This window comes from Danio rerio, chromosome 19 (assembly GCF_049306965.1).
Source record: "Danio rerio strain Tuebingen ecotype United States chromosome 19, GRCz12tu, whole genome shotgun sequence".
In the NCBI taxonomy this organism is placed as follows: Eukaryota; Metazoa; Chordata; class Actinopteri; order Cypriniformes; family Danionidae; genus Danio; species Danio rerio.
In genome coordinates, this window is record NC_133194.1 from 13,362,361 (window position 1) to 13,383,695 (window position 21,335).

Here is a 21,335-nt window from a genome sequence, read left to right on the forward strand (position 1 = left end):
AAAGCGTGAGTGGTCATAAATAGCCTATCAAGCGGCTACTAAAAAAGCAAATGTTTGTTTGCATAAACAGATAAGAATTATCTAATGTGGACAGGTGCTGTTTTATATACACTTAGCTTATCAAATGCTTGCTGTGCCATTGTTTGAATGTTGCCATTGTCCAACATTTATCAGAGCATTGGTGTACCCAGATTATACACTCGGACCCTGTTTACACCTCATATTAAGATACATTTTTTGTTGATTGAATCACAAGTAGACACATTCCAGTTTACACTTTGCTTTTAGTCTCTTGTGTTCACTTTTACTCATTTCTGAGAGGAGGGTTTAATAGGTGCATGCATGGTCTTTCTGATGCCTTGTGCAAACAAACTCTGGGTTGCAGAGTAAGTTTTGGGTTGACAAAACCAGACAAATCCAACCTAGTTAAGATCAGGATACGTGGTTTTACAGTACTTTATAAAAACATTCCATGTTAACGTGTGGTTTAACTCAGAGCTTGTGATTAACTGTAGACCACATGTTGGAACAAAACACATGAGATTTTGATTGGTCAGTTTGATTAATTTCTAGTGAGAGAGTCAGTGATTCACCTTTCTGTTGATTAAGAGAATTAAAACTTTATCAGAAACATAATGAATTTAAATGCATATACCAGGCAGAAATAAGCACTGCTGATGCAGCAAAAGTTTAAGAGGGCAACTTAAAGAAAACATTGTTATAGGACACCTTTGTCAACTTATTTTAAAAATGTAGGTTCACAAACAGCTCAAAAGGTGTAAATGTTCACAAACAGTTTAAACGATGTAAATATTTAAAAGTACATTTTAATGAAAAGCGTTACTGTCATTAATTGACAGATCAGAACAATTGTAATATGTAATATTTAATATAATATAAATAATTATAACTGACCTAATATAAATATATACAGTTGTAGTCAGAATTATTAGCCCCTTTTGATTTTTTTTCTTTTTTAAATATTTCCCAAATGATGTTTGACAGAGCAAGGAAATTTTCACAGTATGTCTGATAATATTTTTTCTTCTAGGAAAAGTCTTATTTGTTTTATTTCGGCTAGAATAAAATGCAGTTTTGAATTTTTTAAAAACTATTTTTGGGACAAAATTATTAGCCCCTTTAAGCTATTTTTTTTCAATAGTCTACAGAACAAACCATCGTTATAGAACAACTTGCCTAATTACCCTAACTTGCCTAGTTCACCTTATTAACATAGTTAAGCCTTTAAATGTCACTTTAAGCTGTATAGAAGTGTCTTAAAAAATATCAAGTAAAATATTATTTACTGTCATCATGGCAAAGATAAAATAAATCAGGTATTAGAAATAGGTTTTTAAAACTATTATGCTTAGAAATGTGCTGAAACAATCTTCCCTCCATTAAACTGAAATTGGGAAAAACAATATACAGGGGCGCTAATAGTTCAGGGGGGCTAATAATTTTGACTTCAACTGTATTAGAAAATAAATAATTATTACATAAATAAAAGACAATTTTTACACATCATTGCTTTTAGTGTAAATGGCTCTAATCTGTAGCAAAAAAAAAATTGGGGGGAACTGGGAGTGGTATGTATGTTACTTTTATCACAGCTGATTCATCTAGGTTAGTTTTTGGATCTCAAACCAGCAAAAAAATTCTGGGGTGCAATTCTGAAAACCATCATTTCCCAACTAAGGTCAAAAGTTTTGTCGTTACAAACATAGTTTGTTGATTTGGCGTTTCCCAAATCCATTGTTTCAATGAACATTCGCAAACCGCATTGCAAATTTGTATGCTTGCAACTAAACCTCTCAAGCTGTAGTTAGAAGCATATTTCATGACTATTTTCTAGACAGTTATCCTCCCTATCCGTTTGAAAGTTCCAACATTTAAACTTGAAATGATTTTAAAAAGTGTTAAAGCCATCTCTCTTACATGTAATTCGCTTTTAAAGTATATTTACAGTTCAGCTTTAGCGATCTTCATATTGACAACTGCGTTCCCTTTGCAGTGCATTTCGGAAAAATTTATGCCATTTTGAACACAGACGTTGCTCATGACGAAAGCTGTAGGTGACCCATGTTTTAAAAGTGGAACGTTATGTCTCGCAAATTTTACGTTACGCAAACGCTAATGCTTTTAATTTATAATAGCCTATTTACAAGGAAACGTATAACCTGAAATCTGTAGCTTACTGTATATGACATGGGCCTATTGGTTAGAATAGGAAGTTGTAAAATTAGACTTTTCAAAAAGCTACAAAATGAAATAATAATAAAAAATCCTACATAATATTAGTAATAATGAATTAATAATAATAACAACAAATACTACTACTACTACTACTACTAATATTTGTTATTATTAAGTAGGATTTTTTCATTTCTTAATAAATAGCCTACTTTAAATTATAACCATTAATAATTTATATGAATTATATATGAGATTAAAATGTGTGTTGGCTTTCTGTAAATGGTTTCATGTTTTAGAATAGAATCTGGAATATTCTCAATAATATTTGTGAAGAAAACATGTATAGGCCATATGTGCCATTTACATACAGTTGAAGTCAGAATTATTAGCCCCGCTGAATTATTAGCCCCCCTGTTTATTTTTTTCCCCAATTTCTGTTTAACGTAGAGACGATTTTTTCAACACATTTCTAAACACAATAGTTTTAATAGCTCATTTCTAATAACTGATTTATTTTATCTTTGCCATGATGACAGTAAATAATATTTGACTAAATATTTTTCAAGACACTTTAATACAGCTTAAAGTGACATTTAAAGGCTTAACTAGGTTAATTAGGTTAACTAGGCAGGTTAGGGTAATTAGGTAAGTTATTGTATAACAATGGCTTGTTCTGTATACTATGAAATAGAATTATAGCTTAAAGGGGCTAATAATTTTGTCCTTGAAATGATTTATAAAAATTTTAAAACTGCTTTTATTCTAGCCAAAATAAAACAAATAAGACTTTCTCCAGAAGAAAAAATATTATCAGACATTCTGTGTAAATTTACTTGCTCTGTTAAACATAATTTGGGAACTATCTAAAAAAGAAAAAAAAATCAAAGGGGGGCTAATAATTCTGACTTCAACAGTATATTTAAATTAATATGGAAAATGAGTGCATGTTTTTACCAAAACTAGCCTAATATTGTATTTTTTATGTGTGTGCATGAAAAACAATATAATTTGCACAAAAAAGGTTTTTTTATCTACAGAACTTGTTACTCCACCCTGTTTAGAGCGTCATTGTGAACGTTTTATAGCACCACTAACGTGCATCAAACGATAGATCTGCGACTCTGAGAAATTACGGTTTTGGGAAACACTCATCACTACAACGTTCTTTTTCCAAACACTGCAGCGTATTATGGTAGTTCAGTCGCAAGTTACCTTGTTGTTTAGGAAACGCACTTCTGATCTGTATCATTGTGATTCTTCTTAAGCTTGAAAACCCAAGAGTCAAACTTACCTTGTTAAAACTCAAACAAACCTTTTTGCAACAGCATTCTGATATTTTGATCTATTGCGAAATAACCATGCATGATTTACATACGGTAGGAACATAAAAGGAGACAATGGCAAACAACTTTCGTTTCTAATCTGGAGCCACACTGAATACTGTGGGCTTGTGCTAGAATCAGAACTGGCAAGAGAATTTTGTGCTTTTAAAATTTTTTTCATACAATTTTAGATTTCATAATTCAAATTCCCACTGAATAACATGTTTTATTAACAATCTGTCATGTTAAAGAATTTGGTCAGTAGGTGGAGAGTATAGGGGGCTTTTATTAGCTGTCAAGTGCAACGCTGTAACCTAGTAAACCTGGTATCCAAAACACAACATATCCGGGTTGTATGTGTGTATCTCCAGCCAGGATTAGAACTGACTTTTCCTGTTTCTCCAACAGCTGACTACAAGGAGAGCTTCAACACAATTGGAAATATTGAAGAAATTGCATACAACGCTGTGTCTTTCACCTGGGACCTGAACGAGGAGGCCAAGGTAAGCCACCCAGCACCAATACTGTGTATTCACTGAAGGTTCGGCGGTGGAATGGCAAATTTACAATAAACGCCTTCTCCACTGTATGTGTGTTTTGGGTTTATGGACATCCTGGTGGCATTTATGGTTGTCATGGATGATGAAAAGGCAGGTGTAGTTGTTTAACTCAACCAAAGGTTCAGTTTTCAGTCCCACTACATTAGCGCATTTATTTTTTTCCACAAACTCTTATTCAAACGCACAACCACCATTGTATGTGACACACAGGGTGGAGTGTTGCGACATCTGATATGTGTATTTTACACGCAATTGTCTCTCTCCTATTGTTGAACACTCCTCAAAAGTCCTGTATAGCATCTTCACCCTGGTGCATCTCCCCCCCAGTCCTGCGTATTAATTTAAACCTCTGTTTTCCCCTGAAATGAGTCTCGGGTTTCAGCTGTACGCTACTCAGAGCAGCAATGGGTTCAGGTTTGTGTACATGGCCAAATGCATACAAACGGTGTCCAGATCCTCCCAGCCTCACAGGTAGAGTCCTGCCCTCCTATTGTGGCTCTTCTGTTGCAATACAAGCTCAGTTCAAACACTCGCCTCTGAAGCATAGTCAACTAAAACTCTATGCAAACATTTGCTTTTTATCGGGCCAACTCACACTGGTAAAACCTATTAATGTGGAATATACTGCAGCCGCCCTTGGTTGGATATTTAAATGGATTCTTTTTTTTTTTTTTTTTTTGAGGCAGAGTCCGTGTAAAAGCATGCAGTGGGGTGTAAAACGCTCTCAGTTTGATCTGATAAGCATCTCATACTCTGACCTAACATACTCTCAACTTTTATTACAAGTCCCTTCAAAGTTCTCATCACGGCAGACTGGAATAGAGGAAGCCATAAACTCCATTGATCTGTGAGGTGGAAATTATGTCCTCGTTGGAGTGTGGAAAGACTCGGTCTCTTTTACAAGTAGTTCAACCATGGAGCAAACCCTTTTGACTTTTTTGCCTATAAAACATTACGAATGTTGGGGTTGGCAGGATCATTTTGTGTGGAAAAAGTCTCTTATGCTCAATAAGATGATACATTTTTGATAGAATATTTTAAATGAAATTTTGGTACAAAGGAATTTTGGGCAGAATGTTATTGGAAAAACCATCGATACAATATTTAGTTTTTTATTTTTTACCCAATTTCTGTTTTACGGAGAGAAGATTTTTTTCAACACATTTCTAAACGTAATAGTTTTAATAACTCATTTCTAATAACTGATTTTTTTTTTATCTTTGCCATGATGACAGTACATAATATTTGACTAGATATTTTTCAAGACACTTCTATTCAGCTTGAAGTGACATTTAAAGGCTTAACTGGGATAATTAGGTTAACTAGGCAGGATAGGGAAATTAGGCAAGTTATTGTATAATGATGGTTTGTTCTGTAGACTATCGGAAAAAAATATAACTTGAAGGGGCTAATAATATTGACCTTAAAATGAGTTTTAAAAAATTAAAAACTGCTTTTATTCTAGCCGTAATAAAACAAATAAGACTTTGTCCAGAAGAAAAAATATTATAAGACATACTGTGTAAATTTACTTGCTCTGTTAAACATCATTTGGGAAATATTTAAAAAAGAAAAGAAAATTCAAAGGTTCGCTAATAATTCTGACTTCATTTGTATATTGCAATATAAATACAATTCCACCATGTTACATGAATAGCTCTATTTGGAAAAGAAACCAATTTTGATTGGGATGATTTTAATGGTGAGAGTATCTGCATAAAATAATATATAACAAGCATAGAAAATACAGTAGTGCAAAGATACAAATGAAATAAACAATGCTTGAAGGTTTTCTTGAAAGTATAATGGTATTCGGGTAAAGAAATTGAATAATCAAATGTGAAATAACACTTTAGTCTTCATCATTTTAACAATACAATTAAATTAATTGTCACGGAGTTGTAGTCCATGAAATTGCGAATCTGTAGTCCATTAGCGCTTGTGAGTGTTTTCCAGCGATCTAAAGTGCTTTAGATTGCTGGAAAACACTCACAAGCGCTAATGGACTACAGATTCGCAATTTCATGGACTACAACTCCATACATGCACTCCGCTCATGCACACATGTTCCTAATCCTGAATGATTGCACACACGCCACTGGAGGATTGTCAAGGACTGATTACACACACTATTTAAGCTTCACGCACAAACACCTCGGGACTTAGCCTTGCTATATTGTAATGTTTTCATGTCTGAGTATTTTCCTGTCTAGTCTTCCGTGTTCCGAGCCTCGCCTTTGTTCTTCCGTGTATTGATCCTTAGCCTGCTTGACTACGATTTTGTATAACCTTTATTGTACTGTTTGCAACCTGCTATGATCTCTGCCTCTATGACAATCCTGCTGAATAAATGCTGCATTTGGATCTGCTATTACGGTGTTCATCATCGTCAATCCACAAATGTTACATTAATATTCGTTAAAGCTACAAACTTTTTAAATTACTTAAAAATTCTCAAACAGGCATTTAGACACATGTAAATAATACGCTTTCACTCTACTATAGATAAACTGTGCAAGAACCTCACAAAACCCAGTGTCTGACCTGTGGTGCCTGATGGTCTACTAATCCTGACTGGACAGATTTTGCGATGTGACTATTGTGGATGTGCACATTGCAATATCACTGCTGAATCGATATATTGTCCAGCCCTAAATAAATTATGATAAAATCATTCTAATATGTCAGTTCAGTGGTAAAGAATCATGGCTATTGATTAAGCATACAACATTTTCCACATCGATAGTTATTTACATTATATGCCTTCTATGCTGTTGTTGTCTATTAGAAGGAATGCTTCATTAGAGCTGCCATTTTCCTACAGGGTAGCTGTAACGAGGAGACTGACACGGAGGGATCCATTATGCAGTATTTATTAGTCAAGCTTTTACTAAAACACACAATATGCACTAAAGTGCAAACACACATCAACAATAGTCTGAGAAGTATTAAGACTGGCGGTGAATAGACACAGAGGGGTTTACCAGGCATTGGTCGAGGGCAGGCTGCGAGTATCAGAGTCCGTATATCAGGCGTGGGTCGTGGGCAGGCAGCGAGTATCAAAGTCCGTATATCAGGCGTGGGTCGTGGGCAGGCATTGAGTATCAGAGTCCGTGTATCAGGCGTGGGTCGTGGGCAGGCAGTGAGTATCAGAGTCCGTGTATCAGGCGTGGGTCGTGGGCAGGCAGAAGGCGAAGCAGAGTCAGAAACAGGCTGGAGTAATGCACGAGGAATCAGGCAGGGAATAACGCTCAGAAATGCTGGCTGGGGCTAAACAAGACTTTGCACTGAACCAGTGTTTGAGTGCGGCTTAAATAGGGTACGTGGGTCGTTATCTAAATTCAGGACAGGTGTGTGCACAATCAGCGTAAGTGGATGATGTAATGCTAGAAGTCCGGAGATGGCGGCCTCTGCTGGCCAGCGAGGGGAGTGACTGGGACCGAGTCGGTGACAGTAGCGCTCCTTTAAAATGAATGTGGGACCCAGGTATAGTGTAGGACTGGCTATCTGGAGATATATATACACATATATACATCTATCTACAATCGGGAGTTTTCCCATTGGTCAATATGCAAATATTTATTTTAATTACATCCATTTTCTACATCGATGGATATGTGACCGCGCGTGCATTGCCGACAAAGAGAGTGTGTGTTTGTGTGCATGTAAATGTATTATCCTCCCTCCCTGTTAAATTTGAACTAATCCATGTCTTGAGTCACATCTCCTGTCCTGCTTTTACTTCTAATTCCAAACGAGGGAGCGATCAGTTTGTGAATGACTCATGAGGAACATCGATATCACTTTTCACCTAAGCTTATCACTCATCATCTAAGCTTTTCGCTCATCACTAAAAAAGCGGTTTGATATACCGGTCACACTTTACAATAAGGTTCATTAGTTAATGTTAATTAATGCATTTTCTAACATTAACAAGCAAGGAACAATACGTTTACTACCGTATTTGTTCATGCTAGTTAACAATAGTTAATGAAAATACAGTAGTTCATTGTTAGTTCATGTTAACTCATGGTGCATTAACTAATGTTAACAAGCATGGACTTGGATGTTAATAATGCATTAGTAAATGTTCAATTATGATTAATAAATGCTGTACATGTGTTGTTCATGATTACTTCATGTTAGTAAATGCATTAACTAATGAACCTTATTGTAAATTGTTACTGATATCCCCGTGTCTCAATGTGCACATCCACCTTACTGATCGAAATGGTATAACATTTGTAATATTCAATAATTTAGGATGGACAGTATGCACATTGAGGTGCAGGCATTGCTATGTTACCAGGCAGCCTTATAAATTACTTCAAAAACAAGTCTGTACTTCACTTAGCCGACAATAATAATAAAAGTGTTTAGCACTGCACTACTTTCTAGCACTACATCTTCTTGTCATATTTCATTTACATTGTTTGCTGATTTTATTTAACAAAACTAGCATAAGGCTAGAATTTAGAGCAAGTTGGTGCTACTTTGCCGTATGGTCTCTGCAGAAAGTGACTGTTTAAGCATCAATAATGTTACTTGTTTTGCACAAAAGTTTGTAACATACAAAAACATAAAAAAACGAAATCTTCCCTATGAAATGTTCTGCCTTTATACTTTGTCTTCTTTGTTTGCTCGTTACTACACCCATACACCACTAAATTCAGATTTCCTTTAGTCTTGACTACTGCGGTTGAATGACATTTGTCCTGGGAGCACTGTGCAAATGTGGCAGCACTATTGACGCATGATAAGGGTCCCTATGGGGTATCTAGCGTATATATCTACGTTCCAAATCCACCATTGGCCAATGACTTTTAAACGTACTGGCTGTATATATTTTTGCAAGCCATTATTATTAACATATAAGCCATTTGTATGTTCATTCTTCATTAAAAATCCACAGAATAAATTAGATTTTATGTAACATAAAAAGATGTCTGATACATTTTGTTTTCTCAAATCAAAATGTAAACTACTGCTTCAAGACACTTAAAACACAGTTATCACAAGATGCTAAAACTCTAAAAAATACTTGCTGCCTGAAATATTTTAATTTGATGAACTTACATCAGTCAAGCTGACTCCAGAAGTAACATATTAGTATTAATTAATTGGTTAAATTTAGAAAAACTTAACTGATTAACTTAGTTAAATTAACTTAGTTAGTTAAATTAACAAAAATATCTGTTGTTAGGCTTTTTGTCATATTTTTGCAGTGCACATGAAAAGATGTGTGTTGAATATTATGTAACACTTTTATGTAATTACTTTTTAGTTGCAAGTTGCTATGTTCACTAATCCATATTGTGTTCTGATGCATTAGAGTAGGTTAGAGTAATCAGAAAGATGCCAGCAAACTGGTGACTATCATTGATTTGCATTGCATACTCATCAGTGCCACATTTTCTCACATTTTCTGCTGCTTGGAAGTTTTTCCTATGCCATCTAAGTGTGCAGTGTCAGTTTTTAGGTCAGTTTTCTTTCATTAGCATGCTTCACTTAACGATAGCCTCTTTCTTGTCCTCTGGCATTGGTAATGGCTGATTATATGAAACTGTTAATAACTAACCACGTAAATATTTAGCGGGCAAGACTGTTTCCAAGGAGGCAGAGGCTAAAAAGAATTTTTGCAAATGCAATTGTAAATAATCAAAGATTGCATTTGAGATCAAATTGAATCTTCCTTAAATATAAACTGATATTTCAAGTGGAGAAAGAAGTTTTCTGTGCAGAAAAACGCCTTAGTTTTTAATGTGAAGTCTGAAGGTTGTTTCTGTACAATCAGTGGTACAGATAGACGTGTCGAGGCAGGTACCTGTTTTGCGTGTGTAGGTGGCGGGTGGGTGAAAAACAAGCAGCACTTTCAACGGTCAGGACTGTAGGTCAAACCGGAACAAGCCGAAAATATGAATATGGCAGTTCTTATACAGAAGTCTGGTAAATGTGCATAAAGATGCACAGCGATAAACCTGCTTTGCATATCATAACAGCACTGTTGTTAATTGCAGTTTCTTTGTTTCTATTTGAAGAGACCGTTCACCAAAATGAAAATTCTGTCATTTGCTCATTCTCCACTCGTTCCAAACCTGTTTAAATTTCTTTATTCTGTTGAACAAAAGCAAATATGTACTGAAGTATGTTAAAAAGAAATAAACAGCCATTGATGTTGGTAGTATTTTTTTTCGTTCCTACTATGGATGTCAATGGCTTCTTTTTTTCCAACATTCTTCAAAATATTGTTTTGGTTCAACAGATGAAAAAATTCATAAATGTTTTTGAGATTACAAAAAAATTATATAAATAAAAGAATGAAATAGATATCAGATAGATCATAGATTTGAAAATGGACATTATTTTGTATAACTTCAAATTAGTAATGGATACGCTTGACAGCTATACTCTACCCTACTTTTTTAACATTTGGATTCACATGGATTTTTCAAATCACACAATTTTTGTCATCAGTTACAAAAGTCACTATGCCAGATTTAGTGATTTTGTCTTGATTAAATCTTGACTTGTCGTGAGTAAAAATGTGCCAGACTACACATTGCTTCATGATCCTTCATCCTGTGACTTCTATGACGAGCGTTATTTCCCAAAGCTGTTGCTATAACAATATTTCTTATCTTAATTGAATATTTTAAACAGTATTTCAATCTCAATAAACACTGATGCTTGCTGGCAAATAATCTTCATTATGTCCTTGTTATGACATTTATAGTATCAAACATGTATTTGCTTTTTATTATTAAGATGTTTTCCTTTATATCTAAATGTAGCCTATATTTTCCAGCCATGGCTTGCTAATTAAACACTCCCTCACCTTAACTTGCCACGAGTGAGAGAGAAAATGAAAGCACATCAACACCATGGAAAAATCAAATGCTCAAGAAAAATGACTTATTAATGACTAATTAAAATGACGTATTAATGACGTATTAAAATGACGTATTAATGACGTATTAAAATGACGTATAAATGACATATTAATGATGTATTAAAATGACGTATTAATGACGTATTAAAATGACGTATTAATGACATATTAAAATGACGTATAAATGACGTATTAATGATGTATTAAAATGACGTATTAATGACGTATTAAAATGACGTATTTATGACGTATTAAAATGACGTATAAATTACGTATTAATGATGTATTAAAATGACGTATTAATGACGTATTAAAAATATTTGCAAATATATGACAGAGGTATGTGATACATCAATAACATTGAAGCAATAATTAAATAAGCGAAACAAATCATCACCGCACAGAGTAGCCAAGTGGATGGGCACAAACCAAAAAAATATTTGAATATTTTTCTTGGAAAAAAAATCTTTTTGAAACAAATTTCATTTGGTATAATTTGTATATTAATTTTAATGTATTTTTTGTTGGTCAGCTATTTATTAGATAAAGAAAAATAACGAATAACATCTGAGGTAAAGTGCTTCAAAACAAGTCCACTATTTGCTTCAGCACCAAAACACAAACTGGTTTGTTAAATAAAATAAAATCTAGCCTAAATGAAATTAAAGTCAAATATTCGCAGTTTCAGAGAAACTTATATTAAACTGTTTTCATTGTTAATGACAAAATCATCCATTGCCAGTGAGTTTTAATTTAATTAGTTTACTCAGGTAATTTGAATAAGCATGTCAGGCTTTTACAAAGTATTAGTAGTACTGAAGTGTTTCCAGATTACCTCTGAAGAACAAACTCAGTTGAAAGGCTGAGAGAGCTCAGAAACTCGTTGTGAGAATGGAGATGTCTGCATATTTGTGCCAGTCGTTCAAATAAAATTGGTTAAAACACTTTAATGTTTTATTGAGAGAAGTTAAAGTTTGCATAACAAATGATTGATATTATCCACCTGAGACCCACCCATAAGTGAATATGCAGCCTTTTTTTTTGATTACCTGACCCAAGAATTAATGGCAGCACCCACAGATATAACTGAGAAATTATGTGCTTCTATTGCCCAGTGTCACCCACATTACGAAGCTCGTCTTATAGATTGGGGAAAAGATTACACATGCTAGACTTTCTGAGATGGTGTCACGAGGCATCGCTGGCATGGTTATTGGTTGTCATGAACTATGTCACATTACACAAAAAGAAATGGTTAAACCCTGTGTCATTACATCCATTTGTCATTTATGACTGCCCACGACACCCTACGTCAAGGAAATTGTGCCGAAATCGTGACAAAATCATGTGATCTGACCTGGGCTTAACACACACTTTTTGTAAAGCTGCTTTGGAACAATAATTATTGTTAATTAATTATTTTAAAAATGTCAAAGTTCTACACCAATTTAAATGTCAGTGTATAGTGCATGAAAGGACACTATTAATAAAGTAGTCAAATTGCTTATTACACAAGTTTTTTATGGGGAACTGAACTGCTTCTGCTTTCCTTTCTGTTTGTTAGATCTTCATCACGGTGAACTGTCTAAGCACAGATTTCTCCTCTCAGAAGGGGGTGAAAGGTCTTCCTCTGATGATACAGATTGACACCTACAGCTACAACAACCGCAGTAACAAACCCCTGCACAGAGCCTACTGCCAGATCAAGGTCTTCTGTGACAAGGTGAACCCTGACCTCGAACTAGATGACCTTATTTACACTTATTAAGATGCATTTTTGTCAGTCTGAACATAAGTGTAAAACATGGTAAATGTTTGAGCTTTCAACCACTACCAGAGGCAGTTGAAAATGTATTTGATTAGTTTAGTAAACAAACACATATGGAAAATTTTGTTCATTTAGCCACTAAAGACCTACTGACCTAATTTGTAAATATCATAGGAAGTGTTTTTTCATGCACAAGCCAGATTGGATTTAAATTCTACTGTCTGAATTAATAACTTTAGTTAAAAAAAGCTTTCAAAGGCATCACATATATCCTTTCATCAGCACTCATTCTATAACAATATTCAACGTAGTTTTGTAGATATCAGAGCACAAATGAAAGCTGCTGCTTTCTGCACTTTACTCTTTCTTTGCATTAATGTGTACGTTAAATGTGAGACTTTTTATCAATTCTAGATAAAAAAAAACTTGAGAAAGTTCATACACTGCCCTCCCTCAAGTGGTTGGATAAAAAAAGTGGCATTAAAACACCAGGTTTAAATAGGAATGTTTTAATAAGTCATCCAATAAGTCCGTAATGTCATCCACACTTGCAGTTAAGCTGCATAATTAGGGTGACCACATGGTTATTGTTTGTTTGCGGGACAGCAGATGCAATTTTCTGAGACAATGCAGAAAATGTGGAAGAGATTGAATTATTTTGAAACGGCTTAAATAATAATTTGCATAACATTCTTTTAACATGGTATCCGGAGTCTTAAAAAGTCTTAAAATGTCTTAAATTTTAAAAACAAAATTTTAGTTTCTAAAGATTTTGTGTCTTAAATCATTTTTCAACAGGTCTTAATTTTCCTCTGCCCAAGTAAAGCTACACAATCAGGCCAACATTCATCCAATCACCAACAATCTATCCTAATCCATCCTTCTTAAAAATATTTAAGTTTCTATTTAAGTTTTTCATTGCAAAGAGATACAATTTACAATAGCTGTTCGAATTATTTTACAGCAATCCCTCCAAATAACTCTCTAAATCCCAGGGAAAGAAATCTAAAAACAGTTACACAGTTTGTCATTATAATAACAGAGCAATATATCCTTTTATGTTATATTCCATTCATACAAAACTCTTTACAAAAGCAAGGGAAAGTAGACATTATATTTATAAATAGGCATGAAACTTTAGGATTTATTACAGAAAAATCATTCGGTTGAACAAAAGTCATACTCAATCAATTTGAGCCAAAAACCAACAAATATTTACTTTTGATTATTTATGTAATTCCCTCTACAATAAATATACTTTTACCAATGTTAAACTTGTCATTTTTTTTTGTCAAACAGAAATATTATGTTGAAAAGAGAGAATACAACTAGAGTTTTCATGTTTTGACACATTAAAGTATGTTGCTAAGAAATAATTGCATTTGTTGACAAGACAAAAAAAAATAAAAAATCCATTGGCCTAACCGGGCCATTAGAAATAATCTTTTGAGTTTAGCCCTTTATAAGTCTAAAATGTAATTCGTAATGGACTTAAAAGGGTCTTAAAAAGTCTTATATTTGACTTGATGAAATTTGCCGAAACCCTCTTTAAATCACCAATAAGTTTGTTACAGTATTTGTGACAAGCACTAAACTCTAAATTAATTTGATACTTAATAGTTACTAGTCGGTATAATTGCCTTGGATTTAGTGCATCTTGATCTTTTACCAACATTACAATATTATGTACAAAATGATCTACAATATCTCAGTAGTTTAACAATACTGAACTTTTTTTGTTGCCTTTGGAAGCTTTAAGCAGGATGTTTGTGTGCAGTCAATGATTTTTCTCTCTGTTGATAGAATATGGTGGCTGCATATTCTATCTATAGCTTTTTAATGTGATATATGTGTAGTTTGAAGGCAGAGAAATGCATATATAATTTAAACGTAATGTGCGGTAATGTGTTTTGGAGGACTATTTGTGATCTGATCACTGCAAACACATTCATACCTAATAAAACTGCTTTTCGTTGCATTGTACTTGTACATGTGTAATGACAATAAAGTTGAATCTAATCTAAAACCTGGCTGTATTCCAGTGTAAGGGTGTGTATGTGGAAACAGTCATGGAGAACTGTTATGATAGAAACAATAATGCAGTTCCCTTGAGATATTTCCATTGGCTGTTGGATTATTTTGGAGAAATAAGATATATAAGGAACTGTAACGTCCATTTTGTTCACATAATCAAATGATTAAAAAAAATGGTTTTAAATATATTCCAAAAATGAGATAACTTCTTGAATTTGTGTTAAACACAGACCTTATTTTGTCAGTTCAATCAAAATCCCATTCACAAAATCCATTAACTTGAGGACAGTGAAACCAAATGAAACTCATTTTGGCCTGGAAAAACATGTCATTCCTCAGCACTCCATATGCTTCATCACCTATATAATACACAGTGCAGTAATCTACAGCTTTACTGGGTCAGGTGAATTCATTTAGACGTCATTGTGTGCTCTTGGTCTGAATCTCCATGACTCTAGCGCCACCTTGTGGTCATTACAGACATGCTAGTGTTTCTAATTTCTCTTTTCTGTATGCCTTTCTGTCATTCTGTGGCTCAGGGAGCGGAGAGGAAGATCAGAGATGAGGAGAGGAAACAAAACCGCAAGAAGACAAAAGGTGTGAAGCACATTTCCTGTTCATAAACATAAGCTTTAAAGAACACACAATGTGATTTCCTGTTTTGACATATTTCCAATTAAATGATCGGCTATCATTTGAAATAATCAAGCAGCTTATATTTTACATGTTTGCGGGAGTTAGTAACATGATTGGGTAGAAGCTTTTGTATTTCTGGATGAGTCACCATAATTATTATCACTATGTTCAACTGACATCATATCTTCAGGAAAGAAAGGACGCAATTGGACAATTATGGTCTGAAAAGTATGTGACAAAATAAGTGTAATCAAGAGGCTTTAGTTACATCACAGCTGTACTTTATCAATTTGTGGCTATTAGTAACATACGATTGGACTGAAGCTTGTGGGGTGCAGGATGAGTCACCATTGTTATCATTAATTTGTCCAACTGACATCTTCTTATCAGGAAAGAAAGGAGACAATTTGGACAATTACAGACCCCAAAAATACGTAACAAAAGTTTAATTAAGAGGCTTCAGTTAGTTTGGATGGAAAAATCTGATGAGATTCTTTAGTCATAAACAGTCAGGATTACGAATGGGTATAGAAAGTCTGGGCTTTTGTTGGAGACAATGTGGAACCTCAATGGCTAATCATTATCACATTTTTTTGAGTTCGCCCCAAAATACAGATTTTTTTGGTGTGAAATAGCTATTGAAATTAAAAAGATAACTGGAGAAGAATTGGATTATTCATTCATTTCATCATATCTTGAAATGAGAGAATTTGTTCGAGCCTATGAGAAATAATAACACAACTGGAAATTAATTGTAAAGGAGATACACTTTATGGAGACACTCATGTTTAACTTAAGACTTGACACAAAAAAGTGTGACACCTTGGGAAAAAGTATGACATTGCTAGGGCGACACGGTGGCTCAGTGGGTAGTGCTGTCACCTTACAGCTAGAGGGTTGCTGGTTCAAGCCCCAGCTGGGTCAGTTGGCATTTCTGTATGGAGATTGAATGTTCTCCCTGTATTGGGTTTTCTCCGGGTGTTCTGGTATCTACCTGCCGAAACCCTCTTTAAATCACCAATAAGTTTGTTACAGTATTTGTTACAAGCACTAAACTCTAAATTAATTTGATACTTAATAGTTACTAGTAGGTGTAATTGCCTTGGATTTAGTGCATCTTGACATGCTACCAACACTACAATATTATGTACAATATTATCTACAATATCTCAGTAGTTTAACAATACTAAACTTTTTTTGTTGCCTTTGGAAGCTTTAAGCAGGATGTTTGTGTGCAGTCAATGATTTTCCCTCTGGTGGCTGCAAGAATGGATATTTGAAAAAACAACAGTGTACAATATACAGCTTTTTGATTTGATATATGTGTAGTTTTAAGGCAGAGAAATGCATATATAATTTAAACGTAATGTGCCGTAATGTGTTTTGGAGGACTATTTGTGATCTGATCACTGAACACATTCATACCTGATCAAACCTGGCTGTATTCCAGTGTAAGGGTGTGTATGTGGAAACAGTCATGAAAAGACAAAGACATGTACTGTCGATGAATTGGGTAAGCTAAATTGTCCGTAGGTTATGTGTATATGTCCTAGTCCTTCAGGTTGTGGGTTTGAGCATAGGGCTAATAATTCATCTTATAAAAACTAGTTACTCGCAGCTAAACATCAACTTCCATATAAATGGCCCTGGGAATAAGTATGTAAGTATGGCATTTCAAATAATATACATCAAATGTATTTTGATTTGATACTGTAATCAAACCCTATGACATAGGTGTCCAAACTCAGGCCACAAAAAAAGAAACAAAGCGGTTATGTTTATTCATTTCGCAATATATGTATCGCGGCCCAAGATTTGATGTAGCTAAAGTCTCTTTATTATTTAAGAAAGAGAAGATGAAAAGAAGGAATAAAGAAACATAAAGGGAACAAAGCGATTTATTAGAGGGCAGGGGTGTTCAAACTCGGTCCATGAGGGTCGGTGTCCTGGAGAGTTTAGCTCCAACCTTAATCAAGCACACCTGAAGCAGCTAATCAAGCTCTTACTAGATAGACTAGAAGCTTCCTGACAGGTGTGTTGAAGCAAGTTGGAGCTAAACTCAGGATACTGGCCCTCCAGGACCAAGTTTGGACACCCCTGCCCTCTGATAAATTGCTTTGTTCCCTTTTTTGTTTCTTTATTCCTTCTTTTTTTTCCTTTTGGGCCGCAATACATATATTGCGAAATGAATATCATTTGACCAGATGATTTGAATTATTATTTGGAAAGATTTTATTAATTTAGATTATTGATCTAATATTGTGATATTTTATTTTTCTGCGATAAATATTGCGATATAAATACAGTTTCAGACGATAATTTGAATAGCTTTGTTTGACGGTTTTCTGGGGAGTCTACCAGTTTTATGTTGAGAAATTAAATAATCACAATGCAACAAAAGCTTTTCTTACTTTATTTTGTCTTGTTTCTAGTCTGAATATCAAAAACATTCTGAGAGCAAGTAAAAATATTGTTTCGTTTTAAAAAAAATAAAGTGTTTTTTTTTTGTTTTTTTTTTGCTTGTTTTAAGGAAATTATCTGCCAGTGGGTTAAGCGTAATATTCTTTTTCAAGTTTTTGCTCTGAAATGTAGATGTTTGGACTAGAAACAAGACAAATACTCTAGAAATGTTTTTTTTTTTTTGGCATAAATCATTCATTCATTCATTTTCTTTTCGGCTTAGTCCCTTTATTAATCTGGGGTCACGACAGTGGAATGAACCATCAACTTTTGCAGCACATGTTTTAAGCAGCGGATGTCGTTCAAGATGCAAGCCATAACTGGGAAACATCCATACACACTCATTCACACACATACACTAAAGACAATTTAGCCTACCCAATTTACCTGTACCGCATGTCTTTGGACTGTGGGGGAAACTGGAGCACCCAGAGGAAACCCACATGAACACGGGGAGAACATGCAAACTCCACACAGAAACGCCAACTGACCCAGTCGTGGCTCAAGCCAGCGACCTTTTTGTTGTGAGGTGGTCGTGCTACTCACTGCGCCACAGTGCAGCCTGCAGAAATCATATAAAGTCTATATAAATAGAGTGATTAAATACATTTCTGTAGCTTCTGGGCAATTATAATTCAGACTGGACATTGCATATCTTTGCGATGTGACTATTGCGGATACACACGTTGTGCAAATTCTACTAATTTAGATCGACTTACATGATCAAGTCTTTTTTTGTGCAGTGTGTCTGCATGAATTGTGAAAAATTATTCATTCATTCATTTTCTTGTTGGCTTAGTCCCTTTATTAACCCGGGGTCGCCACAGTGGAATGAACTCATCCAGCACGTTTTTACACAGCAGATGCCCTTCCAGCCGCAACCCATACCTGGGAAACATTCACACAATGGACAATTTAGCCTACCCAATTCACTGTAGGGGAAACCGGAGAACCCGGAGGAAACCCACACGAACGCAGGGAGAACATGCAAACTCCTCACAGAAATGCCATCTGAGGTTTGAACCAGCGACTTTCTTGTTGTGAGGCAACAGCACTACCTACTGCGCCACTGCGTAGCCTGTGAAAGAAAATAAATAAATAAATAAATAAATAGATAAATAAATAAATAAATAAATAAATAAATAAATAAATAAATAAACTACTTCATGTTTTACATTATTCAAGTACAGAAATGAAACAATTAAATGTTAAATAACGTGGCCATCATGCATATATATTAAAAATGATCATATTTAATTACTTTTTTTTTATAATTTTTTTTTTGGTTTTCACCTTTATTGGATAAAAAAATAGAGAGAATAGACAGGAAAACATGGGGAGCAGAGAGAGGGGAAGGATCGGCATAGGACCACGATGCGGAATCGAACTCGGGTCGCCGTGAGCACCAGAGTGCATGTGTTAATGCCCTAACCACAACACCACTGGCGCTGACAATATTAAATCATTTTTGATCTTTAATAAATAATCCAATCCTGCGATATGACTATTACAGACACACACATTGCGATTTTGAAACTCAAACGATATATTATTCAGCCCTAATCACAGCTAAGCTTTACTAGTTTGTGGCAGTTGGTAACATATGATTGGACAGAAGATTGTGTAGTTCAGGATGAGTCACCACTGTTATTATCAATATGATTAATTGACATTGTCCCATCAGGAAAGGATGGAGGCAGCGGGACCGTTACTGTCCCGAAAAAATGTGACAGCACCCTCTTCAAAACGATGACTGATTTGGATGCCCAGCCAGTTCTCTTTATCCCGGATGTGCACTTTGGGAACCTACAGAGGGCAGGCCAGGTATAAGTCATTCTGAAACCCACACTCAATGACCAGATCACACCTTTTGTATATATGTGTGTGTGTGTGTGTGTGTGTGTGTGTGTGTGTGTGTGTGTGTGTGTGTGTGTGTGTAAAAAACCTCTGCTATTTTGCAGATGCTTAAGAAATGCTCTCAGAGTTTACTTCCTGAAGTCTAAAAAGGCTCATTAAAGAACTGTCATGAAGACCTTGGCAGTTCATTGTGTGTGTAATGAGACTGAGACTTATTAGAGAGCCACTGACCTTTCAAAACCTGACATGAAAGGTCACTGTTAGCCTCCTCATGAAGCGTGTGATTGTGTGTATCTTGGATACTTTGGTGACATTTGTTTAGTAGGAAGGATGTGTGCTGGGCTGGTCATTGTAGTGTCTGTTTAAAGGCTTCTTCTCAGTGTTACAGAGAGTATAAATGTTCACAGGAGATTCATTTGAAATCCATGTGCATCTTTTTGCAGGTATTTGCATTCAATACAGAGGAAATTGAATGTGAGGGGTGAGTTTCATGTTTTTCTTTTAGTATTTATGGTTTAAAAAAGAAAATGTTCTTAAATCACCATGAACATCGTAATAATCATGCTAAATTTTCATTATTGAAAATAGCTGGGTTCCCATTTTTCCTAAGTTCACAAAAAATGGGGAAAATGTGAATTAGGTGTCAAGTTAGAGTGGTTTACTGTAGTATTGGTAACCTAGTAGCCAACAGCAAACAAGGCAAGCATAATCGAGATATTTGGTTCACCATGCGGGTGTAATGTTCAAAGTTAGTTACCCTGTCATTACAAGTCTATAATAATATTTATAAATACAGTGGTCCCTCATTATTCGCGGGAGTTATGTTCTAAAAATAACTTGCAATAGGTGAAATCCACATCAGCTTTAATTTCTACAATTATTATAGCTTTTCACTTAACACTTTTCTCAGACAGACATTAACATTTTCACATGTTTCTCTCGTTTAAACACTCATGTAACTTCTACCTTCCTTAAGCATGTCCAGAAGTCCAACTTTTTTGTGCAATGGCTAGGATTTTCTTCTGCCTTTTGGGTGCTACCGTGGGTGCCTTTGACGGTGCAGAAGGTATTGTTGATATTATGGGGTTTTTTGGGGAGAAAACTTGCAAACACACAGTGCAGCACTTCAGAGTCACACTGCTAGGGCTCTATCATAGCTCAATGCGGCACAAGGCGTGACGCAATTGTTGTTTGCTAGTTTCAGCTCGGCGCAAGAGTCGTTTTGACGGTTTGCACCACGCTGTTAAAATAGCAAATGCATTTGCGCTCATATGTGCGCCCATAGGCGTTCTGTTCTAAGAAAGGAGGTGTGTTAAGGCGCATTGCTGGTGCGTTGCTATTTTGAGGAACTTTAATAGACAGCACAATAGACCAGATCAAAGCCGCTTTTTGTGCGCCTCGCTTAAACGTTGCTTAATACACACATGATGTACAGCAATACGCAAATATCTTTACAAATGAAAAATATTTAAAGGATTAAAATATTACAAAAATTATTATTTTCTAGTCTACATAAATATAAAAACCACTTCCTCCATGCCTTCTTCATCTCGGGGGGCTTTTTTAGTTTATTCATGACAATTTGCTTTTGTATAATTGTATTATTAGGAGTA

General features: G+C 35.0%; 1 protein-coding gene across 3 annotated transcripts in view; it reads left to right on the plus strand.

The window, feature by feature from the left end:
- Window positions 1-21,335, plus strand: part of grhl2b (grainyhead-like transcription factor 2b) — a 57,636-nt gene that overhangs the window by 22,719 nt on the left and 13,582 nt on the right. For all 3 annotated transcript variants that reach the window (XR_012394448.1, XM_005159580.6, NM_001083072.1), the window contains 5 exons: window positions 3,927-4,021; window positions 12,532-12,690; window positions 15,309-15,366; window positions 19,550-19,689; window positions 20,166-20,203. Coding sequence is in view for 2 of the 3 variants with exons in the window: in XM_005159580.6 (XP_005159637.1) it covers window positions 3,927-4,021; window positions 12,532-12,690; window positions 15,309-15,366; window positions 19,550-19,689; window positions 20,166-20,203 (490 nt within the window). In the remaining variant the exon portion in view is untranslated. The remainder of the gene's footprint in view (window positions 1-3,926; window positions 4,022-12,531; window positions 12,691-15,308; window positions 15,367-19,549; window positions 19,690-20,165; window positions 20,204-21,335) is intronic.